Source organism: Photinus pyralis, unplaced genomic scaffold, assembly GCF_008802855.1.
Source record: "Photinus pyralis isolate 1611_PpyrPB1 unplaced genomic scaffold, Ppyr1.3 Ppyr1.4_LG3b, whole genome shotgun sequence".
NCBI lineage: Eukaryota > Metazoa > Arthropoda > Insecta > Coleoptera > Lampyridae > Photinus > Photinus pyralis.
The window spans coordinates 7,718,069-7,735,769 of NW_022170510.1; the positions used below are offsets into that span (position 1 = coordinate 7,718,069).

Here is a 17,701-nt window from a genome sequence, read left to right on the forward strand (position 1 = left end):
TTCTCTTTCAGAATACTCCATCCTTCTTATAGAAATTTTGCTAGCACACGACGAAGCGGCGGAAGAAAGGCAAATGGCTGGTATTCTGCTAAAGCAGTGTATTTATAGTTTCTGGTGGAAGACTGCAAACGATATGCCGCCGATTTTAAATGAACCGGTCAAAGAAAAGCTGAGATATATGCTTCCGAACGGTCTACAGAGTCCGTATTCGTTAGTTAGAAACTCGTGCGCCGCGTGCCTTGTGTGTATTGCCAAATTTGACTACTCTGCAACTTGGCCGGACATGATTAAAGATATTCTCTCGAAATTGACGACCGTCGACGAAAATACATGTTCGGGTATTTTGTATTTCCTAAATGATTATTGTAGAGTGACCGCGCTCGCGAACCCGCCAACATGTGATGACTGGATACTGATTTATAAGTTTTTGACCACAGTTGCTCAAGAACTGGTAAGTGTGAATCACAAGAGGGTTCAGTATTATCCATTATTCATTTTGCACCATATTTTAATCTTAAAGAAATTACAGACACTTATTGGTAGATGATTACCCAATTATTAAGTCAAATTATTGGTTCGTTAGTGCAGTTTTCCGTTGGCATAGGTGTTTCATAGACGAAAGTTGAAATGCGAACTTTGATGGGTGCTCGTTAATGCACCTAAGGTTTGTTTTACTGCACAGGTGCTTTTACACGACTTTGTGAAAAATGTGGACGGGATCGTTAAAAGTCATTTTTTTTTTGCATGTTTATAAATGTTTATAAGATCATGTTATAGTTAGGAAGTATGTCCAGGAAATATGGCATGTTTTTAGGCAGGATTGAAAACCGGCTTTGCCGAATCTTGTCCTTTTGATTACTTAATAATCAATAAATATTATTATTATTATTTTCTTTGGTAAAGTTGTATTTGTGATTTTACATGTCTATGGACAGAAATGTAACACCCTGTACACTGCGACCAACTATTTTGATACTTGATTGTAGAGATTCTAAGACATAATAGATGCAAAATACGAGAAAAAAGATTGAACCTTTACCACCCCGTATAACGAAAACGACGCGCTTTAGAGCATGCATATAGTGTTTTTTTACGAATATCATGACCCCCTGAGAGCCTGCATGCCATTACTTAAAACTCTGTACCTATAGGTAATTTGCTGTAAAAAAATTAATTTATTGTTTTACAAATAATATATTTCCATAAAACAGTCAAAACAATATTTTTTCATAATATTTATAGAATAAAAAATATAGAAACCGTTAAAAAATTATTTGACACATCTACGTCATCTCCTTATCTATCTCTGGTAATCAAGAATATCACCATTTTAATGAAAGTGAAAATGAAAACTTACATATGTACCAGCACTTTACATAAATAAATAGTTTTACTAACTAATATCTAGTTGGCACTAATGCCCTAAATCACCAACTGTTGCTAAGTATATTGTGTTTGCGGATTTATTAAGTTGCTACGGCAATAATAATTAGAGCACTTTTCAATTTTGTTTCTTATTTTATCTTATTGTTAATATTTTTATTCCTTTTCTGTAATTCAATGTAAAATCTGTGTTATATCTCTACCTACTAATGACCAGAACAATGTCAATTAAGGCTCCTCTGTAGTCAATCCACCATATGGGAAAAATAGCTAATCTTTCTTATGAAATGCTGCTTTTATAGTTGAAGTCTAACAAATTCTCGATAGTGGATATTCTTTGCAATGATGAAATGAACGGCGGTTCCATTGAATTTATAAATTCATTGAATTTATAAATTCAATGGCGGTACTTAAAAAAAGTTGAAATAGCGGTCTTAGTTTTTTAAAAAGATCGATGAATAGAAAAATCGTTTTTCGTAAATAACAGTCTTTGTAATGGGAGTAGAAAAACCTATAGCACCAATTTTGAAATCCGACAGTATTTCTTACGGCGGTACTTAAAGATATTATTTCCGTCTATTGTGATAAGGGCATATATTTAAAAAAATATGTTTCGTGATCTCCAGAAAAAATCAAAATGCTAACGTAAGGATAGGCAACTCAAATTGCACTTATAACGCCTGAGGCGACAACTCATTACTTGAAAGGGAAAACAAAAGAAACTACCTGGCATTACCCTACGCATTGTTACGCCCTTCCTAATGATATGGATTAGATAAATTACTATTTATTATTTATTTATTTGAATGCTGTTGATTTGTAAATCATAATGTCACATATTCCCAAGACGAAAAATGGATTTCCTATTATAGGTACATTGGAAATAATTTTTTATTTCTAAAACCTTTTGCATCCCATCAGGATGCTTCAAGAAAGCCTATAATGAGGCTGTATGTATGTATCTCCCTTTGACGGGGCGGGGGGTACGTACAATACTAGGTACTTCACATATTATATCATAAGTAGTGCTGAATATCAACCCTGTTTTATAACAATGCTTTTAAACTACCAGAAGCGTAGCACTTTGTTTAGTTAGATCAAATCAAATATGACTAAATTACACGTTTGTGTATATTTCCCATCTAACATTATCAGTTTCCTCAGATAGTCCAGTATGCGGAGCAGTCAGAAGGACTGATTCCTGCAAAATGTGGTGTAAACGATGGCCCATTTGGGTCCAAATATCATGTATTTGAAGAGTGCACACCAATTTTTTCCTGGCACAACTTTTGGCAGCCAAAAAACCTCAAAACGTTAGGACTTCTTTAGTAAATTAAAGAAAACAAAATTCTGCGGCGATCAAAAAAAAACAAACAAAATCGGTCCAATAGAAAAATTTTACCTTTGTTTAACCTTTTTTTAATGCGTTGTGGCTCCTAAAGGAACGATAAACTCCACTACTCCCCCTCCCTAAAGATTGTAGAACATCAATCAGAGAGATCAAAAAGTACCACCAAGTTAAAATTGGGCCAATTTTTGAAATTGGTTGGAAAAAATGGGCGTTTTTTGATCGCTTGTAAAAATTTTTCTATTGGACGGATTTTGTTTGTTTTTTTTTATCGACGCATAATTTTGTTTTCTTTACTAAAGATGTGTTATTCATAAAATATGGACTGTTTTCGAGTTTTAAGCGAAAAACTAAATAAATACCAAAAATTTTGAGGTTTTTTGGCTGCCAAAAGTTGTGGCGAGAAAAAATCTGTGCGTTCTCTTCAAATACATGTTGTTTGGACCCAAATGGACCATTTAAAACAATAAAATCTTTTACACCACCTTTTGCAGGTCAAAATTATCTGCATACTGGACTAAGAGTAAGTTTTCGTGAAAATTATCTATTTCGAGAAATGCGACCAAAAGCAAAAGATGCACATGCCCTTTGTTGTGCATAAAGTTGCGCCCAATAGATAACAAATGACACATAGGCATTTTTTCACTTATTAGCGGAACATAAACATAGGAAACGTCGTGGTATGTTATATAAAAGAAACGCTACCGATATAAATACAATTCCCCTTTTTAGTTAAATTCCTAAGCGGGATACGATAACTAATGGCCGACACTGACAATTTTATTTAAAACAAAGTGTCACTGTTTTGCTCATGTAAAGTCAAGTTAGTGAAAGTGGTGGATATAAAAAAATTCTTGCACTTTTAAAAAAATTCGACTATTTATCTTTCCGTTTGAGAATACCTTTTGATGGAGTCCCACAAACTTCACATCAACTTGACGAATTTTTTTCAAATTTCCAATACTATGTAGCGACAGAAACCGGTAAATTTTTACTACTACCTACTTCTTTTTTCAATATGGACTGATATCAACTTTATCAACAGGAATATTTGTCCCTCAAAAAATAGGAGGATCAAGTAAATTTTATTTTTACCATTGAATTCAGGGCAAAAAAGTGAAGTCATCTTACCGCACAAAAGATGTTCGGAAAAATTCTCCATGGGTCGTGCATAGATATAAATAAGTAATACGCGAAATGTACAATGGTTATTAATTTTTAAAAAGATAAGGATTTATTTAGAATCAGTATAAATGTTATACTTTTAATCATTGTAACAGAATTTTAAATGTTAGCTACCATTTTTATGAAAAACATACAATTTTTTTTGTTGTTCACCCTTGTATATAAGTAAAGAAAGATTTAATTTAGGTGTTCGAAGTGCCGGTTTTGTTAGGATCTACCATACCTAAGTGAATTCATTCATGCACATGTACCTAATAACTACATATAAAAATCTATAAATCAGTAAAAATGATTAGAATAAATCACAAGAAATAAAGGGGTAATTAAAAAATGTTATAACAAACAATGCTAATCTAGTCCACTAGGCACTAAGTACATGAAAACCACGTAATTTACAGCAGGTGTTATTATAGAAAAATGCAGTAAATGCATTGAATAGGTAATTTATTCAACGGTAACAGAAATAGGGATTTGTGCATCTCCAGTCAAATATTGTACAGCTTTTCGATAAACTTGTTTACATAATTAGTCCTTGATCATTATTCATGGTCTATTGTGTTTAACAATAAATGAAGAGAATATATGCAAAACTGAGGATAGATACATCGTTGGTTTCACTCAAGGAGATCATGTAGCAGTGTGTATTGTTGGTGGTCTAACCAATTGCAATAACACTGAAATATAAATTGACTACAGAGGAGCCTTAAGTGGAATCATTATGGGTTAGATGGAAGAGCAGGGGTAGACTTTCTACTCCTGAGTCTCGCCCTAGGGGCCTAGGCAGTGTATTTTTTTAGTTCTATTTTTTCTCTTAAAATAAAGGCTGGTTCCATAAGAAAGTGTCCAAAGAACTTATTTTTTTAACAAAAAATGACAATATAATTTGCCTCTGGGGTACAGGTATTATGATAACTCAAAGTCTGTCTGGTCTGATATTTATCAATTAATCGTTAATTGATAATTATGATGATGATTTGTTAAAATTATGGTCACATTTTTCATGACCAAACCATCAACTTCAAATGAGCTCGATTTTGCTGCAAACTAAACTGACTTGTTGCAGCATTTCGTCAACATTGTCTTTTAATTATATACCTAATGCTGCACTAACGGACACTGAAAATGTTTTGCTGTAACTCCATAGAAAATTTGTTCTGGTTCTATTTATTCTATTAGTATATTTTTTTTAGGAATATAGTACAGAGACTCGCGCAAAGACCATGATGATCTTTACCAGTTTTCCTTTCAAGAAGTGCATACTTCAACACACTGAAATCACTGCACTTATTACAAATTTTTGTATGGTGTGCCAAAGACAGTTAACTTTACCACATCCCACTCAAAGCGACTACGTGCTGAAGCACAACATTTTAAATGTGTTCACCACGTTATTACACAAAATACCAGCGATCGTATCAAAAACAATTATCGACATATTGCCGACCATTTGGGAAATGTTGTATCGATGCGGAATGATATTTGATGAAATGCTCGTTAATGAAACGCTCCCATATCGGGATCCTGAAGAAAACGAACAAAATACACCATTATTTTACATATTGGTCGAAAATGTATTTGATGTAATCAAGTCAATTTTAAAACTTGACTGTCACTTGCCTAACATTTTAAATGTCATGCCCGATTTGGTGCATCACACTATTTTGTTTCTGGCAATTCCCAAAGATATGGAGGTACGGTGGAAAAGTGACCCGGAGGTTTACATCAACGAGGATATAGATGAAGAACTCTCTGAAAATTCTTTAAGACTTGCAGCTAAAAACTTCCTAGTGGTAAGTGGTTTATTATTTATAGTATACAATGTGATGCTCTCAAATAAGTGATACTACTTTTGATTTGTATATAATGAGTAACATCAGGGTCAACAAGTAGAAGCATTTAATTATGCATTTCTTTCTATATTAAAAGCAATACAGTATATTCCACATTACTAAAACTTATATTGCCTCCCAGACCCATTACAGACCGTTCGAAATCGAAAATCACAGTGAAAGATTTCTGGTTCCCCTTCAAAGGTTGTGAAACTAAAGTGCATTTTAGTATAATTACACGCTTTCTAGAGCTTTATATTGTTTCGTCAAGATTTGCATCACTTTCTCAGAATCTTTGGGTTTTATTACACATCTTTGAAACCGCATTTCGTGCATATACCAAAGATTTCTAGTATCATCACATTTTTGCTCCCTAGGTCCTTTGTAGCATTTTTATACCCAAATCCCTTCATCAGTTCAGAAAATGATATACGGAATAAGACGACAGACTGTCTCGAAACTCCACAGCTGCTAAACCTTCGATAGTTTCAGAAAGCACCTTCTTCTGGAACTCCTAATCTCAATCTCAATAAACCTTCATGTCTAGTAAAGAATAGGAGCCCAAACAAAAATGCGTAGGTAGCCCCCAATTTTTGATACAATACCAAGCATTGGTCTTTGTGTCAGAAGCGCCCGAAATATATGTAAATTTTGAAAAATGTTTTTAATATTGTTAGAATTATTTTGTCAAGTCATTTTTATGTATTTCAGTTCCTGTCGCGTCGAGTATATGCGCCCACAATGATAAATGCCATCACTGATGCGGTGGATAGGCACATCGTCTGTAGCACGGCGAAAACTGAATCATATTTTTGGCGTATTCAGGAGGCCACAATGTACGCAGTTGGCTGTTTAAGGGATTTCGTTCTTAACGCGCATAGCCATAAGGTACTGCAAAACTTTGATATTATGAATTATTTAAATCGATGGGCAGCCGAAGTGGGACCTTGTCCGTCATGGCTAATGCTAGCGCGCATTATGTGGTTAGGAGGACAATACTCTTCAATATTGGGCAACAATGCGCCTGCTTACATAAGAACTATTGCTGACAATTTGAATGCCTCGTCTTTTATATTGACATTTTCAGCCATAAGGTAATTATTTTTAAAGTTTATTTTCGGTTGATACCCATTGAAATTTCAGATCACTTTATTTACATATGCGTACAGCTAACCAATCAGAATACAAGTCTGTATATATAGAACTTCGTCAAACGTTAGCATATGCTTTAATGGATACATTAGATGGTCTAGGTGGCGCTATTCTACCGATGGGCCTGTCTGCGTTAGTTCAACTGTTAAAGGTAAGATCGTGTACTGATGCTCTCATTTGATATCAGTATTATTTCGCAGTTGGGTCCATTTGCCGATTGCATTGCGGAGAAATTAATATTGTTTATAATCAACATGTTTGATAAGAGTTTGCTCAATTATAAAATTGTCGATCATTTGCAAGTTATCATTAAGGAAATATGCTCGAATAGTTCGTGCGCAAAGACATTCCAGGAGAAGTTTTTACCCGTCTTTGTGGATTTGACAAATGAAATTATCTCTCCGCACAGTCGCCCGATTACGTCTTACAATGTGCAATGTAACGCGATTAGCATTTTAACGATTTTAGTCAAGTATTCAGAAGAGCCAATCAGCAATGAGCTGGTTGTCTACGGATTTATTCCGGTATCAACGATCATCTCGAGGGTTGATGATACATCGGTTATACAGGTAAATACAATTATAATAATTACATGTGACAAGCATAATTTGTTTCGCATTGATATGGGCATGTAAATCAAAATCTTAAATTTTATTCTTATTGTTAACCTTTCACAACACGCACCATATTTTGTAACTCGAGCGCACGCACCGGTCTGAGAGACCAATAGATTAAGGAAAATGACGTATACGACTTTATTACCAAAACTGTTTAGAAAAGCATTAAATGACATAATTGAGTGCTACTCAAATATTACAACGCCAAAAAATCTGAAACTGACTTTAATTTGAATATTTTATTATAATAATAATAATAATGTATATTTTGCCCAACAGATGAGTATCCAATTAACGGACAAAATCCATGTAACAAATACGCAAGCAAGTACAGTAATAAAAAGAAAAATTTAAATATATGAGTAGAATAACAATAAAATTAACATCATATATAACAAAGACAAAAAATATTTTAACATTTCTTATAATATTAATTATTAACAAAATCTAAAAATTGAACCTTTGGCAATACAAGATGTCATAGTTTTTTATATTATATTCGTTATGGCTGGCAGGCCGGCTGTCCGCGTGAGATCTCAACAACTACAATAGCTAGAGAATTCAAATTTTCACTAAAAGCTTTCTGCTATAGTGTAGATGTGCAGGCACTAGTCTATTTTGAGTTAGATTACTTGTGAGATCGATAATTGAAGAAAATAATTTCGGTATGGGTTTCGGGGGTGCTATAATTTTACCGTTAGATAGCGCTACCAGTATAAAAACTTATTTACTTTGTGATTTGTTTTACAAAATAAAGACGTACCCTCAATTGAAATTAAATCAAATTAATTATTTAACGCAGCCAAAATTACTCGTGAGATCGATAATTTTAAACTTCGCTACTAAAATACTGACCTGCATTACCAAAAATGCGCTTTAATCATGCATATGCTGATTTACAACTTGTTTTATATTTATAGGGCAATTCATTAGGACAAAACATTGAAAGTGATAAAATAAAAACAAATGAACATATTAATTTAAAAACCTTAATAGTAGTAGTGCAGTAAAGGTAACGTTGTCAAATAAACACAAAATAAATCAAGAAGTATCTACTACTTATGGTTGTCTAACGAGGGGGCAGTCATCGACATTAAGTTCTTGTCCTGACTTCTGAATCATCACTCTGGTTTCAAGTACATCGACTTTGTCCTTGGCCACTTCGTCGTCGTACTCTTGAGTCCTTAGGGACTTCATCGTAACGCCTTTGGAGGCTGAGGAGTTCCTTTTTATATTCATCCATTAAAAAAAAATAGTAATCAGCAATTCACAATTGCCTTAGGCGAGGCCGTAGGTTACTTGAAAAAAATAAAATATATAAGTAGTATGGCACTGAAATATATTGTCAGTCGATTTTCGTACAATTCGGGCATTTATGCCTAAATATTTCCATAAAAAAAGTAGTTTGTACAAAAGCACAAGACCAAGTATTTCCAATTTTGAACCATAACAAATTAATTTTCGTTGCTCTGCTCCCTATTTCACTGTCACTACATTGTCTAGTTTTTCGATTATTGCAATGAAAATGCAAATAGTTTCAATGAAGAATTTATTTGCACTGTCTCCGAACTGCATCTTTGTAATCGTAACTTTTAATTCCTTCACAGATTTTACATTCTATATTTATTTTCTATCTATTGACTATTATACCTTGATTTCCACGATAAAAATCGTATCTGTGGATGAACTGTGGTATTTCCGAATATGTAGGGACCTACCTACTAACCTACTTCTTGTTGTTAAAAATTTAATTCGACCATAATTACAAATTACAAACATTTTTAATTTTGGTATAAGTATCTAAAAAATGATCAAAGTCCTCGTGTGAGATCGAAGGGACTTCAGCGCATTTTTGTGTGGCAGATCAGTGTTTTATTAGCCAATATTGACTCCACCATCAATAAGATCTTGCCGAAAGCTACCACGTTCACTTTGTCGGTACCATTTTCTCACTTACCGTGCACTCGCAATTCGCGTTTGAAGTTTTGACTCCACCATCAGTAAAATCCTTTGGGGGTTACCATATTCCCTTTGTCGACACCCACTTCTGATCACCCGCAACAATTCGGATTTGAAGTTTCGACTCCACCATCAGTAAGATCTCGTCGGGGGTTACCACATTCCCTTTGTCGATACACAGTTCCGACGTCCCGTTCATTCGTAATTCACATTTTGGTAGATTTCGCTAAAATCCCGGCATAAAATCGTATTCAAGTTTTGGGTACTTCACATAGCTCGACCTTCTATTAGTGACACGAGAAAGAGAGACCGCGATTCGCGCTGTAAGAAACTTTTGGGCACCCAAAGTCGACTACCCCTCGAAGCGCGCCGCGCAAAAGGTGGTTTATTTCGCCCCTAGGAAAAAAAACAAAATTCCGCCATGCAGGAGTTGTGTGCGTTGACAAGATCTTCCCGACGACACCAATTTGAAAACAATCGGAGAAAAACTGTAGAAGAAGATAGATAAAAACTGAAAAATCTCCAGGTTAGTATAATACGCTCGGGGATGGCGTCCAGATGTCGTCGACTCCAAATCTTGTAGCCCCATCCCTAACGTTCTTAATTACACGGCCCCGATAGTTACATGTACACTCCTTGTCTTTTTACAAGCGTTTTTCTACGGGCGCGCATTTACTGCCAGCCAGCCAGCCAGCCGACCAGCCAGCCAGCCAGCCAAAGTGAGATTAAAAGCTACTTTTTACAAAAAAAATTTTTGCAAAAATGCGCTAAAAATGGAGTGGGTGCTCTTGACAAATTTCGTTTTCTTGATATAAGTAGCTTCACTTCACTTCACTTCAAAACCCATCTTATTTCTATTAAACACAGCTATACTAGAGCAGGACCGCCGACAAGGGGGGCAAACCGGGTCCTGGAGCCCGTATGCAAAATTACGTCACATCGGCAGAAGGCGAGCGTTCATTTAGTCTACTACACTACTTTCTACAACACCACAGTACAAAATCTTTTACTATCGACTACGCTGAATTTTTCCGCGGGTGAAATCGCGGAGGTTGAAAGGGGTGGAAACTGGTATTTTGCAATTTGTTGGAATTGTTGGACAAAGTTGGATGAAAGACATTTTCAGTAGGTTGTTCTACATTTTTATGCGGCACCACTTCTTAAACCCATCGTACTGATGCTCATATAGTTTTTTGAACTTCGGTGGTATCAATTCTTCACCTACTTCGGCTGCTCTTTTATCAATATCAATACACCTTTATCACTCATGAGCATGACCAATAGATTTTTCATTCCTTCGAAAAAGAGGTGTTTTTTTCAGAAATCGTGAGATCTCGGAAACGGTTCAACTTTATGGGCCCAAAAATTATCTCCTTTTTTATCATAAAAAAAGCTATGTTTCCTCCAAATAAGAAATAAGAATAAAAAACGAAAAAAACGGTTTTTCTAGGAAAATTTGAGGTACCTATATGTGAAAATAGTGCAGATGCAAAAGTTGCTCATTTTAATCTCTATAACTTTTACATTCAACATTTTCGTCTAGAATTAATAGTTTTTCCACAATTTGCAAAACACCACTTTCAACCCCAGGGATTTCACCCGCGGAAAAATACAGCTGTTTTAATTATTTTTTCACAATTTCTAATCATTTCACCTGCCTGAAAAACCCCGTTTCGCCCGGTAACTAATTTTTTTTGAAAATAAATTATTTTAGAGCTATTTATAGCCTGGACTAATAATAATTATGAAAATTCCTGTGTTTGTATGAAAATGTCTAGTTTTATATGTATAATATAGATATACCTAATAGAGTCAGGGAGACATTTCTGAAAAAAGCATATGTAACAGCGTTTTGTGCTACAAACGATGCGCCCTGTTGCCAGACTCCATTTTGACATTTAAACCTTTAAATCCAAAATATGGCAGCCGAAATGTTTCCCTGACTATAAGAGTGATGGACAAAAAATTTTTCATTATAGGTGCCCGGTCATAAAAATAAAATACATTGCCACGGGTAAAGACATGCCGCCCTGTACTAGAGAACAATGTAGGGGCCGAGTCATAGTATGATGGACAAACAGAACACCGGACAGACGGTAACAATAGTTTTCTAGCTGGGGCTAGGACAAAATGTTCCCTTGAACTCAGATTACATTGTAATGTAATCGTCATCAATGTAATGTAATCTGTGCATGGAGCAGTTTCGTGTTACAAAAGAAAGCATTACGCGCGTGTTTACTCAAACACCTGCCTCCGTATTGCATAGTTATTCATGCCAGATTAAGTACAAAATCTGGCTAATTTTGCAATAGCATTTGTTTCCTTTTTTACTAATTAAGTAGTTAGTTCGTACTTTGCAAAAAAAATAAATATAAAACACAAACGAAAAAAACATAATTTAGAATGGGAATTCAAGTTCAAGTTTAATCGCAAACTAGATTTTGATGTCGTGTATGAAAACAAACCCGCCAGCATTATATATCGTATATTTATATACCGCAGAAGCGAGTAAATAAAAATTCCTTGCGGGTTTGTAACCCTACTGTGTGTCATCTATAGTCGAATAAACAAACTTTGTAAATTAGTTGAACTGAATTAGAGTGGCGTTATTTTATTTTGCAAATAGAGGGCGCGTTTAAGGATACCCAAGGTATTTAAATTAAGGATATTTTATCCTTAATTTTGTTAACAAATAAAATGCATTGAGGTGAGCTATCTGTTGTATTTAATCTGTGCTGTAAGTGATTGATTGGACTAAATTTATAGTCACACTTCGTCTTGTTACCTTTTGCTATAGATATTATGTTTTGTATTTCTTTGTAAAAATGGTATTTTCGTTAAATAAATAAATAAAAAAAAACACAAAATGGGGAAATAGCGAAGTCCGGCCCATGGTTTGATCCGGCTCGCGGTTAGTACCAGTCATTTATATTCGTAAAAACAAATGACAGGATGACTGAGGAATATCTAGAGAGCGTTTTGCGAACTTCTCCCACTAATTTGGAGCCAAATTTCGATGTTATAATTAAACAGTTAAAATTTCATTCGACTCAGGGCATCCAAATAATAATTTTTGTCAAGCTGATTTTTTGTTCCTTATCCTCTTTGGCCCGCTTAAATGCTGTAATTATTTTATGTGGCCCTCTTTTAAATTTATTTCCCCTTCCCTGCTCTATCCACTTCCTTATAACTTTGCGTGGGTTTACCGATGAAATTCGTCTGGAGCAGAATTTTTTTTTCTTCCTCGTAATGTAGGACTGTGTTTGATGTTCGAGATGAGGGGGCATTCCCCTCATGTCCAAAGTCTTCTGCCCCGACATTGGACATGGTCCTTCGAGCCATCAAGGACGTTTCTTTCGCATGTGCAGTGTATGGAATGGCGTGGACGATTTAGATAAAATTGCCAAGGAGTGTGAGAGAGAAAGAAGTAGTCTAAACTTGTGTGTCACTTCTGTCAGCACTCACCAAGTGCAATAAAGGACTTTTTTCCCTCTACAAAATGGCGTTGAATAACAAATAAAAACGATTTTGTAAAATTTTGTTTCTTTCAGGATATCTCAGAAAGTAGTCGGAATTTTTTCAGTTTCAAAATGGCAGTTTGTTAAGCATCAAAATACGCAACTTTGCTCAATTTAAACTACCTACTTATCTCTTACAGTTTCCGAGATTCCCATGGTGGTCCTCGAATTTGAATCAGCCTGTATAATCTAAGCGATATTTTCGGATTGGACACTTCATTGTTCGCTGGATCAGTAATACAATGACACTTTGTGTGCCAACTTTTGACATTTTAACCTTAAAACATAAACAATTTTGAACCAGCTTACCTTAACATAAAACGAACAAGGAGAAAAATTGATTTTACTGCCTTTGTATACTAAATATAGTTTTTTTAAAGATGATGCAAAGAAAAAATTATGCTTGTCTTTTAGCAAAAGAAAACTAGCAATGTGTACCAAAATTTTTTGTTCTTTCATTTCAGCTGAGCTCAGAATGTCTTCGTAGTTACCTATGCAAGGCAACATCTCGAGTTCTGACATTCCAGGATAACGACGGCCGCACTGGAAGCGAGTGTGTATTAAACATTCTTAAATGCTTGCTGGACCCTACAAAAAGTGAATATATGTGCGAGGAGGTTGGTCGTTTCTTCATAACGGCAATGCACACATTAGGATGTCAGCTGGACCAACACTTTTCTTTTGTCTTAAGAGGTCTATTGAGTGCAGTACAACGGGCGGGTAGCGCACCAGTGAAGGCACCATTATTAGGAATATTTTCCTATCTCTTCTTTTGCCATTTTGATGCGACAGTTCATTTTCTAACGTTAATACCCGGACCGAGAGGACAAAGTGCCTTGGCATTTATTCTTGGGAAATTATCTTCAACTAAGTATTCTTTGGATAAAAAATATTTCTTACATTTACAGTAAGTATTACCCACAAAGGCTAAACCTTTAAATAATCTTATATTTTCTAGCACTGTAGCATTATGTCGTGTGGTTGAGCTTGCGATAACTCAACAAGATAGGCGCATTCTAGATATAAAAGTTAGTTACGTTAAAGAGGATGTCAACCAACCAAGCTGCTCCACTTCGATGCCCATAAATACTACAGAACATCCTATTCTGTTGGATATTATAAGGGCTTTATTGGAGACTTGCAAATGGCTCGTGTCTCGTGCAGCAACCGACAATCAAACTGTGGAAAGTAGACACGTATGGCGACGTTCGTTCGGTCAGGCTTCAACGTCAAGAGACGATGATTCTGTGGACCCACCAGACGGGTCAAGTTCTGGTGATTCAGATTATATAAGTAGCGAAGAAGAGGAAAGCATTGTAGAGGAGAGTTTAGATCCCCTGGATGTCAACGATCCGATATATAGCATCAATGTAGTTGAGTATCTACAAATTTTTTTTAGTAAGTGCTCCAACGATCCTTTTTTCTACAATTACGTCCACCTGTTGGATAACTGGGAAAAAGAGTTCTTACGGCAAATAAATGATTCGGTAACGTTTGAGTAAGGTGGAAGTTGATCGTTATGACAACAGTCATGTGCCTTTTGCAATGTGATTGTTTGATTTGTATTTTTGTGAATAAATCTGACAAAGTCTAGTTTTCCAATTTTCACTCTTGAACCAAAATATTTCCCGGGCTTTTTTAAAAATATGAACCAAAGACATTAAAGTGCATTTAGAAACAGAAATTGTTATTCGTTTGAGGTTTCTTGACAGCATTAATTAAGAAACAATCTTAGCAACTTTGTCAGATTTAATTAAAGCTAACTGTGGTATTATTTTATTATAGTTGTTAGATTATCTTTTGGTTAGTACAAATTTTATGATACTCACTAAATTATGTTATAAAGTTTGTTGGTGCGTAAGTATATGTTCAGTATTAATTAAATATATGTTGTTATGGTACTTATGTAAAACGTAGATTTAGTCAAGTGAGGAGTAATCAATCTGTGATGCACACCTTGTTGAAATATGCAACACTTCAGTTTAACATCGATACGCAAACAGGGACTTGGTGAAATAAGTACCATGTCACAGAAAGGGATTGACAAAGAAGAATAAATGATGAATGTGTAAGCTACAGAAATGTATTCTTCATTTAGTAATAAGTGTTTTTGTGTTCCTTTAATATTTAGCCTTTATAAAATTATTACCCTTGTTACAATCCGGCCTGTAATCGAATTTGGGGTAACTCTTTTCACAAAGGCTTTTTTATTTGTTTGATATTTCGTTATAGCTTTACTCGAGTTTGTAGGGTATAAAATCATAGTGCTATTCGTGGCAGGTGCCGTCAGACCTTAGTTAGGTAGTCGCCACCGTTCATGATTGGCACGTATGATTTTGTACTATACAAAAAATTATTAGATGCACTGCCGTCACTTTTTGCACGTTACAGAGTTATATTTTAGTTTGATTTAAGTATTGATTTTGAAATTTGATTTATTTGTTTTTCTTACCTATTTATATGTTTTTGTTTGTCTAGTTCCTGTAAGTTTTCCCTATTGTTAGATCTAACATTGAATAAGACTGAAAGTCATTGCCACGCAATACAAAAAACAGCAGTCTCTTTCTTGTTTTGTTCTTTCTGTAGATGAACTGTGATTTCTGTGGTAACATAATGATATCGTCTATGAAACTGCTCTTTTGTATTGCACGCAAGTTAGTGATCGTTACGGTCTGTTTATTAAATAATCTCAGGTGCAAATTTGCCACTTAACTATATCGGTGATAAATAGGTAAAGAGATTTTATATTAAATTTTATAAGTTTTATATTCAAATTAAAAAGTTCCTAACAAAAGTGATTGTATATAGACTAACCCCGCAACCCCACCATTTCAATAATTTTATTGTAAATCGTGTTGCCTGTGTCGTTTGTTCTGATGACCAGTACAACAGCTAAACCTAATAAGCAAGTGCGGAAGTAATTGCATGTATAAATTAATCATGTTGAAATTTAAATTAATGCAATTGGGTTTTTTAACACTTCCTTGGCATAGATAAAACTCCTTTATGAAATCACATTTTCTGTATATCTGATTGTCTGCGACTATAGTGTGAATTGAATTTTGTACGTTTTCGTTGTTCATGTGTATGATTGGGGCAACAGAGCATGATAGCGAAGGGGTAACTCATATAGTCCTAGCGTATTCAGAGTGTTAAGTGGCATCTTACATTCAATTTATTTCAATGAATACTTGGCTAATTTACTGTTATACTGAAGCATAGAGCCCTATGACTGAAGTCAAAAGTATGTATCCTGACTCGATGTTCAGAAAAACGGCCATGTTTTTTTTATATATAGAACATAACAAACGTTATCCCGAGTACCTGCCCATCGGAAGCCGGAATGTATATATAAAGGCAAAATGAGAGCTGCATTACTCAGAAACGTTTCAGCATAGTTTTAGTTGTTTTAATTACAGTTTCGGATAGCGTTTCAGCCGATTTTAGATCATGGCAGACTGTTTAAAACCTTGAGTGGTGTTTTAGGTAAAAAAAATACAGTAAAAAACCACCTACAACAGGTGTTTCTGTGACTACAAGTTTCTCAGCATGATCCTAGCAATGCTTTACTTTACACCCCCATTTCAATCATCTTAGCAGTTTAAGCCCAGATTGTTGGAGTGGCTAAAATACATAGAAAAACAGAGTTAAAACAAAGAGTAACTAATAATATTCTTTGGTTAAATGTAAAACTTGAAATGATTTTTGTATGATTACGTGAAATAGAAAATATGTAGATAGGTAATTAAAATTTCAAATAAGAATGGATATACTTCGATTGCATAAATTGCATTCCTACATATAAAGATGTCATGCAGTCCTTTCTATGTAAACTGTAGGTCCATGTAAAGCTATTTCTGAGCGCTAACTCCATTAGACATTTGGTGTGCTCTCCCCTATTTTCCCCATGGCTTGTTCTCGCTGTCTGTTCCCCTCTAACTCCATTCAAAGAAAGTCTTTTTTCTTTATTCACCCTGAGGCAACCATGGGACCGCTCAAAAATGGAACCAACAAAATAATTTGTATGCCCTGTTGTATTCTGCACCTACACGTGTCGATTGTCGGAATTAATCTTTTTGTCTACCCTGCAGTTTCTATGTGAGTCCATTCCCTCTGCCACTGTACGTTCCCTCATTTTTTCCAATCCAAAACAATTCGTACTTTTTCCATCAGACTTCTCAATCAAAAGTTATAGACTAGAAAGAAAATTCAAAGGGCTGTAAATTTTGAACTAGTAGCCCCATCTTGGAACTGTTTGAAATTATGAATTCTACAGGCCACATTCTATAAGAAAAATTTTTTTCCGGGTCGATCTGAGACAATTTTTTTTGAGGGCTTCAAAAAAAGGCAGTGTACAACCTTCCTTTTTTACCAAAAATCGACTGCACCAAAATTTCTCGGGAAAACACTTTTTCTTATTAATTTTGGTGCGCAGAATCCAAAACAATTCGTACTTTTTCGATCAGACTTCTCAATCAAAAGTTATAGACTAGAAACCAATTTCGAAAAAAAATTCAAAGGGCTGTAACTTTTGAACTAGTAGCCCAATCTTGGAACTGTTTGAAATTATGGATTCTACAGGCCACATTCTATAAGAAATTTTTTTTTCCGGATCGATCTGAGACAATTTTTTTTCGGGGCTCAAAAAAAGGCAGTGTATAACCTTCCTTTTTTACCAAAAATCGACTGCACCAAATTTCTCGGGAAAAC

The 17,701-nt window shown here is 35.0% G+C and overlaps 1 protein-coding gene across 5 annotated transcripts in view; it reads left to right on the forward strand.

Moving 5' to 3' along the window:
• LOC116167158 (importin-9) overlaps positions 1-15,779 on the forward strand; it is a 31,445-nt gene extending 15,666 nt beyond the window's left edge. For all 5 annotated transcript variants that reach the window (XM_031482402.1, XM_031482401.1, XM_031482399.1 and 2 more), the window contains 7 exons: positions 12-451; positions 5,107-5,706; positions 6,457-6,839; positions 6,889-7,048; positions 7,098-7,466; positions 13,456-13,898; positions 13,950-15,779. In XM_031482402.1, coding sequence (XP_031338262.1) covers positions 12-451; positions 5,107-5,706; positions 6,457-6,839; positions 6,889-7,048; positions 7,098-7,466; positions 13,456-13,898; positions 13,950-14,493 — 2,939 coding nt within the window. In that variant the 3' untranslated portion in view covers positions 14,494-15,779. The remainder of the gene's footprint in view (positions 1-11; positions 452-5,106; positions 5,707-6,456; positions 6,840-6,888; positions 7,049-7,097; positions 7,467-13,455; positions 13,899-13,949) is intronic.
• The last annotated feature ends 1,922 nt before the right edge of the window (positions 15,780-17,701 follow it).